General features: G+C 39.2%; 2 protein-coding genes across 3 annotated transcripts in view; both read right to left on the bottom strand.

Annotated features, from left to right (window-relative positions):
• Positions 1-7,289, bottom strand: part of dnm1l (dynamin 1-like) — a 10,278-nt gene extending 2,989 nt beyond the window's left edge. Inside the window, exons 1-15 of one of the 2 annotated variants that reach the window (XM_020623223.1) lie at positions 7,047-7,289; positions 5,353-5,497; positions 4,952-4,981; positions 4,236-4,282; positions 3,769-3,840; positions 3,576-3,662; positions 2,724-2,886; positions 2,466-2,586; positions 2,194-2,325; positions 1,753-1,959; positions 1,531-1,651; positions 1,290-1,445; positions 1,083-1,172; positions 902-994; positions 633-719 (exon numbers count right to left, since the gene is read on the bottom strand). In XM_020623223.1, coding sequence (XP_020478879.1) covers positions 648-719; positions 902-994; positions 1,083-1,172; positions 1,290-1,445; positions 1,531-1,651; positions 1,753-1,959; positions 2,194-2,325; positions 2,466-2,586; positions 2,724-2,886; positions 3,576-3,662; positions 3,769-3,840; positions 4,236-4,282; positions 4,952-4,981; positions 5,353-5,497; positions 7,047-7,148 — 1,638 coding nt within the window. In that variant the 5' untranslated portion in view covers positions 7,149-7,289 and the 3' untranslated portion in view covers positions 633-647. Of the gene's footprint in view, positions 1-632; positions 720-901; positions 995-1,082; positions 1,173-1,289; positions 1,446-1,530; positions 1,652-1,752; positions 1,960-2,193; positions 2,326-2,465; positions 2,587-2,723; positions 2,887-3,575; positions 3,663-3,768; positions 3,841-4,235; positions 4,283-4,951; positions 4,982-5,352; positions 5,498-7,046 lie in introns of those variants that run through there. The other variant, XM_020623231.1, reaches the window with a different exon arrangement.
• Positions 7,290-7,768: 479 nt separating this feature from the next.
• Positions 7,769-9,298, bottom strand: part of dnajb9a (DnaJ heat shock protein family (Hsp40) member B9a) — a 2,823-nt gene continuing 1,293 nt past the window's right edge. Inside the window, exon 3 of the mRNA XM_020623952.1 lies at positions 7,769-9,113. Coding sequence (XP_020479608.1) covers positions 8,677-9,113 — 437 coding nt within the window. The 3' untranslated portion in view covers positions 7,769-8,676. The remainder of the gene's footprint in view (positions 9,114-9,298) is intronic.

Genomic DNA, 9,298 nt, shown 5'->3' on the forward strand with positions numbered 1-9,298 from the left:
AAACACAACAGCAAACAATCAGGTTGATGCGGCCGGTAGCTTTTAAACAGCACCAAAGCTTTTCAACAGCCATTTTTACATAAAATACAAGCCAACTGAGCCTGTGTGTTCTGACAGAGCAACCAGCCTGTAGGAGGAATGGCTTAGATGCATGATAGAGAGAAAAGGCCAAAGGTCAGGTAAAAACCGACCATTAAAGCCCACTGCATTTCCAAGACACTAAAGACCCAATTTTCTTGCAACTGTAGTTTGAATGAATTTAGAGGAATACAGGACTTTCAAATGAAAACCCAGCATGGCATACCCTTGACGAATTAGGACTACAGTAAAGGCTTAGTGTGGGCAGAGGTCAGACGTGGACAGACAGTGACAGAAGACGGCACACCTTAGGAACCTTGCCCTCAAGGGCAGGAGGTTCAGTGGTAGGGAGAGACTGTCCACTGGGCCTTTAAGGGACTAAAGAAAGACAACATCTTGGAAATAATAGTGGACAGAGAACTGATGGCAGCTACAAGCAGAGGTGTGGATTTAATACAGAGGAATCTGAGCTTAGTTCATTCTTCAGTGATAGGAGAATGAAAGCATGTGTTTAAGAGTGATAGAAAGTGTGCTGAAGCCTGTTGGAAGGAAAGAGATGGACACTGACTCTACAAAGACAACTGTACCTTGTCTCTGGGAATGGCAGATGGCGGATCTCTCATTCTGTTGCGTCTCTGCTCCTATAAAACCAAACATTTGACAAAGGCAATTCTGTCAAAGCCAAGAAGAGCAGCTGACAAAAATATTCTCAATGTTTAAACACAGTTTCATTTGTTTTTTTTGTTTTTTTTACTTTTGACTAAAAATTGCATTAAATAGATGTATTATGCGTGGAGACTGTGAGAGCAGAAGCTAATCTTACTTCTATGTTATTGTTCATGAGGCCACAGGCATCAGCAAAGTCAGGGTGCTTTGTGTTGATGTAGGCCAGCTCAATGGCAACAAGGTTATGAACCTGAATTTAAAAAAAAAAAAGACAATAATCAGAAAAGGATGCAAATAAACTTCCCTTAAATGCTCAGAGGTGTTGAGCAGGACCTGACCATTTCATTGGTAACCGGGAGTCTCTTTCTGAGTAACGAGGTGACCACTTCTACTATGGCATCATGGAGCTTTGGAAACCTCAATAACTCCTGCAGAGATGAACAATCAGCATCATTAGCAGGTTATATATTTACACTATCCCTCTGTGCTTTAGTTTTAGTGGTACATATGCACAGTATGTATGTATATGGGAGTGTGCTTCTCACCTGTGTGCTGTAAGTGCTGCAGTGCTGGATGATCCTCTGCATCTCCTCATGAACCAGCTCCACGCAACGCAGACTGGGCTCCTCTAGACGCTTGACCTGCCGTTTCACCAGCAACTCAAACGAAACCTCTGGCACAAATAAAGCAGGCCTTGGGCCCTGTTAAAGCCGATGGGAGTATACATCGTCAAAAAGGTGCCATTTAAAACAGAAATTTCAGGTTACAAAGGCAGCTAAAACCAACCGTCGCATTTCTGATTGCTGTGAGCACATCGATGGTTGTTAGACCACCAAGAGGGTCAACTGACTCCAATGTGCGACCAAACGTCTCATGAAATATATAACAGATTCTTGCTCCACCGCATCTGAAAAAAGGAAAGAACATTAAACATACCAGCAGAATTTGTTTTCAGGTGATTACTCAGGAGAGTATTGATGCTAGAGTTGAGAGAGTTGTCCAACTCACAGTTCTGTTGTTTCAATGTACTTGGCTGTGCCCTCTATGGTGTTGCAGTACTCTGCAGCAAACTTGGTGATGAGCTGTAGCAATGTGGCGCTCTTGTCTTCGACAGCTTCACCGTAACTGTTGAGTAAAGACTGGTACTGGGTGGCCAGCACATTGATCCTCGTCTTCAGCTCAGGAAGACAGTCTCTGATGTGGTGCATCAGTAACCTGTGGCAAGAAAAAGTATTACACAAATTACACTTGGACTGAAAAACAAAATGGGGGATTTGTTACAGACTACAACAGCATGATATGATGTAAGATTTAGAGGTATGTTCGACTTTATCAAGAAGGGAGTAAACTTCAAATCACGAAGGTCAGTAAGCAACTCAAACAATTCATGTGTTCATTTTAAAAAAGTGAAAAAAAAAAAAAATCACTACATTTGGTCTAAATCGATACCTGTTCAATGTTCTGGCCAAGTATTTGGTTCCATTTCTGTTTGCGAGGGAGGGGTATTTCTTTTGTAGAAAGGTGTATTCATCACGAATAGAATCTGCCACCAACTTCTTCTGATTGATATCCAGCTGGCTCCTAAGAAAATACACCAGTTTTACACATGCCTTGTTCGTCCTCTACCCAACATGTACAATAACTGTAATTGAGAATCCCTCTAAGTTGTCTTAATTCAGCATGATATTAGAGATGAACATGGCATATTAATGTAGTGGAACCTGTTGACGACTCCAACAATGCCCAGTTTGACAGGAATGACTCTCCCCATCAACACATCCATAGCATCTGTACCAGCATCCATCAGATCCAGCTTGGTCACCACCGCTAGCGTCCTCCTACCTGAAACGCACGTACACACATGGCTGCAAAAACAGTACTGTGATAAGGAAGGCAAAAAGCATGTGACTGGAGGACACAAAATAAAGAACAATAAAAGACAAAAGTAAAGACAAACATCAAACAATGAGCCGATTTACCATCAGGATCAACCTCACGGGCTACTTTAAGGGACTCTGAAGTTGCCATATCTGTGTTGGCAGCAGTCACAGCCAGGATGATGGAGTTGGGGTTGGAAATGTACTTGAGGATCAGTTCTCGCATTTGGAGCTCTATGTCCCTAGGCTGGTCCCCGACAGGGACCTGTTTGAACAAATGCACATTAGCTTCACAACATGACAGCAGTTCTACACAGTTCACCAAACTAAATTTAAGACCTTTCCATACCTATTTAATGGTCATACTGTGTAAAGAACAATGTAAAAGCAGTAAAGACAAAAAGGCAAATAATTATTTATTAAGTCCATCTATTTAATGACATTTATGCAACATGTTTGTCAGTGCTTCTAAGCTGTACATAACAATAATTCTTAGTAATATAATGAATGCAACCTACACCCAGGTAAGTGGCAGAAAATCGATGACTTGACTAATCAATACATTCTGTTATTAAGCTGTCACTAATCCATTCTGAATCAGCGAGTTGTGCAAGTATTGTGGCCAGCAGTATTAATAACAGCAGCCTCCTACATGCACAGTCCACTGCTTCACCAGTCTCTCTTGTCGTTTATAGGTATATAAAGTTAAAATTAATGTTTCTACTTATAGGAGGTAAGAAAAAAATATTCAGGACTTTCATAAACAAAATTTAAGACTTTTTAACACCATTTGAGGACTTGTGTTGAGAAAACATATTTTTCAAAAACATGTTTCAAGACCTGCTGATGTCCTGAATTAGATTCGTTTGCACGATAACTTTGAGCTCATACATCAAACCATTTGCACATGGGGAAGCAAAAAACAAAAAACAAAACAAAACAGGAAAACCTTACTTTGGTAATGCCTGGAAGATCCACCAATGTGAGGTTCACAACATGTGGTGAGAAGATTTTCAGGTGAATGGGTTCATCGCTAATACCCTAAAAAACATCTTCAGTTACTTTAATAGGCTGATGTTGCTAGAGTCAAAGTCTCAGGTTAATGCTGACTTTTGACCTTCCCTCTACCTGGAAGTCAGTAACATACCTTGTTATTGCCAGAAATTCTTTCAGTTTCTGCTTCAATTTCTTGCCTGATCTCATCAAAGTCTGTGTAGACCTGGAAGGGCAATTTAATGGAGAACGTTAAGGACTCCACCACAGTGTTACACAAAAGCAGAGTCATTTACAAAAAATAAAAACACTTCCTGAGCTGAGCTCTTTAATGTCATGAGCCAATCAGCACATCATTAGTGCTTCTGTGTTCAAACAAAGGGAACCATGTGGAGTTTGAAAGGCACAATTCAACCTTTAGGACATTTACCTTAAAGCCCTATGAATATTTTAGCTGCTGTGTGCCTGATCTCAGTACAGCTTATACGTGTTTCTTTTGAAAGCATACCACAAAACCACAGTATCTAATCCATAAATGTATTCCACAATCACACCTTGGTGGATGCTTCTATATACACTACAGCAGTAGACTCCACTGAGAGGATTGCTTTGTGGCTCTACCTTGTTCTTGGTGTGGAGGAATTTGCCCCATTCTTCTCCATCGATGCCTGCAGAAACACAAAAGTTAAGGACAGATGTTTTGGTTACTGATGTGGCCTTGAGATCAGAGTTACTATTTTTACTGTCACTAATGTCTGAATTGGGGATTCATCTACTGGCAAATCTCCAGTAACAGCTTTTTTTTAAAACAAGAATAAATAAATAAATAAATGAACAGTAGAACAACAACGACTGAAGCAAATTATAGCATAAAGCAAAATAAATAAACAAGATAAAAATAAATCTAATAAAACATACATTTTGGGAAGCTGTGACCCAGAGGGTGTAAAAGAATTTCAAAACAACAAAGTAACACAATAATTCTCAACAAAAACAAGTAAACAGCCTCACAAGGGTGGAGTCTGTTAGTCACTGTGAGAAAGCTGGTATTTCTTAAGGACGTAGAATCAGTAAACAAATGTCTTTTTAAATGTAAAACTAAGCAGAAAGTGATTATTTCAACTGAAATCTGCTAATTTTCTTTGTCTAACTTCAACTGACAGAGACCAGCCGGAGGGGTGCGAAGGGCATGAACTGAATAAAGTGAAGCCACATGGGTTGGCAGCTTTGGAAAAGCTACACAAATATAAGGCAAGAGGGGGCAAAGTGGCAAAAGAGGAGAGGGGAGGTTGTGTAATATGCAAACACAATAAGAAATAGAACAAGGAAAGGGAGACCTCTGTAAAAGCGTCCACTTTTCTTGGATTCTGTGGTTAAAAACAGATGACAGGAGACAAAAGGGTTAGGCTGACTCTGCTGTTCTGGTCAGTCAAAGTAAGTAAAGTTTTACAGTTTCTGCAGAACATGAATTCTGCTGAACATCATTCTACACTAAACCACACCTTTGACTGCAAGTGGATTTATTTTGGATGTCCACTACTTTAAATTTTTTTAGATGCTATAGTTCCTGGTAGGGTTCCACTGAAAACAGATGACTATGCAAAATGCACATTAAATGCATATTCACAAAAATACTATTAAGCCCCTTGGGTTGTCAGAGAAATCAATATGTAAAGAACTCAATGGCAACCAAAAACCACCAAAGATATAGAAGAAGCCAAGGTTACAGTGATGTTACCATTCTCTTCACAGGTTTTTCTGCGGTCCTCTGGATCGATGTGCACTAACTGTAGAATGAGGGGCCGGCGTGTGACGATGCCAGTACCACGTGGCAGGATGTCCCTGCCAACCAGGCTCTCTAATACAGAACTCTTCCCACTGCTCTGTAGAGAATAACACCATCGTAAAAAAAGTTGAAACTGAAGTTTATGACTCACTCATTGAACAAATCGGTTCTCTCATTATACAGATACAGGCAAAATACAACTGTATTTGACACTTTTTTGGGCTGTTACTTGAAAGCTACTAGGTTGGTATCACTGCACAAGCTTTCAGACGCCTCAGGAACATAAACTGCATTTGACTGGAGGAACCAGATTTCAGGTTTAGTTGCTCAGACAGTTTGTGGTACTGAATGTCACTCACTGGTCAAAGAGAATTCTTGTGGTAGCTTCAGCATGTGTACAGCATTGAGCCACACAAGCTCTGGAAGCCACTAGGCAAGTAATTCTTGTTTGTTGCGTGGTAGAGTAACAACTAATGAGATCTGGGGAACTGAAATATCTCTTCAATAGACAGTTCTAAGTTTCCTCAGTTGGAGAGGAGAACTAAAAATAATCAGTTACTTCCTAAGTTTCTGTAAATCTGATGTTGTTCTGAAAAACATAAATAGACCTAATTAGAGACAGGACTGGCATAACCACATATTAATACTTCCGTCAGGTCTCAGTTAGAGCTATTCTTAACTGAAGGAATTTGCAGAACTGATTGTGGCGCTATGGCATGAAGGCTGGCAGACACCTGCCAGAAGCTCTGAGACAGTCACATCCTATTAGTCAGCCAGTGAGAGCACTGTGTTAGACAAAACCTGACACTTTAAACCAGTCAGGCTCTAATGTGCACATAAAGTAGTTAGCTGGTCAGGCTAAACCAGTATTAGAGACGATGTGCCTCATAAAATGGCAAATGAACACAAATTGTTCTGTTCTATGTGAATAAGATGCAACATAACAAACCATGTTTCCCATAAAGAAAAATACTTGGTAGTGCGAAAAGTACGAGGAATGTCTTTATGTTTAGAGCTTAAACGATTAGTTGATTAATCAATAAAGAGGAAAAATACAGATATAATTATTATAATCAATTAGTTTTAGTAACTTCCAAGCGAATTTCAGCCTCTCAAAAGAGAAGATTTGCTGTTCTTCTTTGACATACTGTCACTGCAAACTGATTATTGCTTTCTATTTTTTACGAAGAAAATACGACGTGAAATGACCAAATTGGCATCTTTCAAAGACTAAACGTTAACGTTTCATTAAGTGAAAAAGTAAATTAAATAATCGATAGTTGCATCCCTGTTTAGGTAACAATCTAAACATAATCGGGTTAAAGCAGATCAGAATTTAATTTTCTTTTTAAGATAGCGATCTGAAGGACCCTAGCTGTCAACCAAAACGTTGTTTCAGTACTTTTTAAGTAAGATCACATGTAGCTAACTAATGCTAACTTTGCTACTGCTAAGGTAATTAACACAGATATGCGTTAGAACGAGACGTTTATGTAAAGCCAGCCTGTGCATTTAGTTGTGTTTACTTCACCTGCACAAAACTGAAAGGAAAACTGCAGTACAGCTAAATTCCAGAAGCAGTCAAAACAATAAGTTAGCGCCGGCTAGCTAACTTGCTAGCCGTAAAGCAAAGTGACGTCTCTCACCTGAGTTCCCACAACAACTATCTGCGGCAGTTGAATTATGTCTGCGCCGACCGTATTAAATACATCTTGCAGCTTGTTTATGACAGGTATGAGGGTCTCCATTAGCTCCGATACAAATCCAGACCTGTCAGATAGACAACTCTCTATACGGGAACGCACGGGTACAAAGTCATTCAATGTCCCTCAAGCTACTGGCGTCTCTTTGGACCTGCTAAAACCTGCGCACACAGTTCCTCAGAGTTGCATCATGGGAGTTTGAGTCAAACCGAATTGTGCTGAAATACAATGTGTTCACGAATCCATTTTTTCCGAACTACATTTCCTACAAGCGACATAATAGTCGTGTTGCACCAATGAAAAGAAACATAATGCTTAGTCTACGCAAAGGTAACTAGGGTGAATACAAAAATATTTACTGTATGTGTTTCACTCATAAAAAATTACATATATTTATGGTAAAAAGTTATTTTAAAGAATGTGCCTAGCAGCACTAGGAAAATTAAATGGCAATACTTCACAATCTCAACCACATACATTTTTGTGAAATGTGTAGTTATTTGTGTTCTGTATATTATTGTTCCTTATATTGACTCTTAAAGTGATGACGTGAGGAAAAAAAATGCTTGCATCAATACCAATGGGTCACATTTTGTAGTCTCAGTCCTCATCTACAGTACATCATTATCATTCAACAACATACCCACTGTTACACAACATAAAAATAAGTAAACAGAAATAAGTTCAGTTTGGTCTCTACCTTTTATTTTTCTAAATACATTCTTTAAAACGAACACACATAGGAAATTTGTCAAACTTAAAGTGCTTAAGGATATTTTACAATAGATCAATATAGGGAATAAATATAGGCTGTATTGCACAGCACACTGTCAAAGGAGCATGTACTTGTTTACAGAAGTGAGGTAACAAATGCTATGTAAGGAAGAAGTGTTTAATCATCTACAGTACGTTCCAGGGGGTTACATCAGCAAATCAACACTGCTGTGAGTAGCCATCACATCACAGAACAAACCCCAAAAAAAATGTTAACCATCCCAAATTGTGCACAGTCCTGGGTTTTGCTGACATTGCTCCCCATTTGACAACCATTTGACAAAGCAAAGCCCCACCAACACCTATTGTTTCTGCCTTTAGTTGTGATTTGAACCTTACAATAGCAAAACCTATATAAAAGAAGCTAAAAACTGTACAGAGGTATGGTGGCAGGTAACCTAATAATGAACTGTGTATTGTGTGTCATATTAAGCAAGACAGCTTTAGTTCTCATAACAGTAAAATGTAATGCTTTCAAATTCAGCTATCAAATGAAAGTGCTTAAAAAAATACTGACAAAATACTCTCTAGTCAGCTTAATTCAACAGTAAGCAAAAAACTACTACAATTATTTACAAATCCATGAACAGACACAGAGAATAGCTTGAACAAAACAGAGCTGATCTGAATTAGACCCAAGCTAAGTAAGATACGTGTATTCAGTGCTTATCATTCTGTGCCTGAATGTCAACTAAAACATTCAAATTTCACAGCATTTGAACCAAGTAGCCTTTTGTTACCTAACCAATACAACACAACTGTTTCCAATTTTAAGTGAGAAGTCAGTTTATATTGTATCTTACGATGCAGTGCAGTCTGTGTATGTAGTTACCATATTTCCTCTGCGCTGTGTCACTGTCCTACAGTGTTGTTTTGATGCACCATGAAATCTGCTGTCAGTCTGTTTGGTGTGTCTGTCAAAAGTGAACATTCGCTCTGTGTCATCAAACATGTCATCAAAAATACCTGCACCAAAACCTCCCTGAAAGTGTCTCCTGTGTCTGCTGTGGGACTCCTTCTGGGACCTGGAGTGTTCATCAAAGTGTCTTCGGTGACGGGAATGCCTGTTCTGACTGTAGATGTCAAAGTCCTTGAATATGTGATCAAAGTTGAAGCTGAAAGGCTGATGGGTACCTTGTTTATGCCTGCCTTGAGCTTCTCCAGTGAAGAATGCAGAAGAGTCACTGTACTGGTCATATTCTCTTCTTCTTGTTTCATCTGATAAAGTTTCATAAGCTGAATATGACAAACATGGAAAAGATTTAGCCATTAAAGAATATGTCTGGGCTCTATTCAAGACAATATTGACAACTGTTAAGTAATCTTTCAATGAGACAAAATAATGAAGTTGAACACACACACACACACACACACACACACACACACACACACACACACACACAGAATTAACCACACCCTCT

Source organism: Monopterus albus, unplaced genomic scaffold, assembly GCF_001952655.1.
Source record: "Monopterus albus unplaced genomic scaffold, M_albus_1.0 scaffold7.1, whole genome shotgun sequence".
Lineage (NCBI taxonomy): Eukaryota > Metazoa > Chordata > Actinopteri > Synbranchiformes > Synbranchidae > Monopterus > Monopterus albus.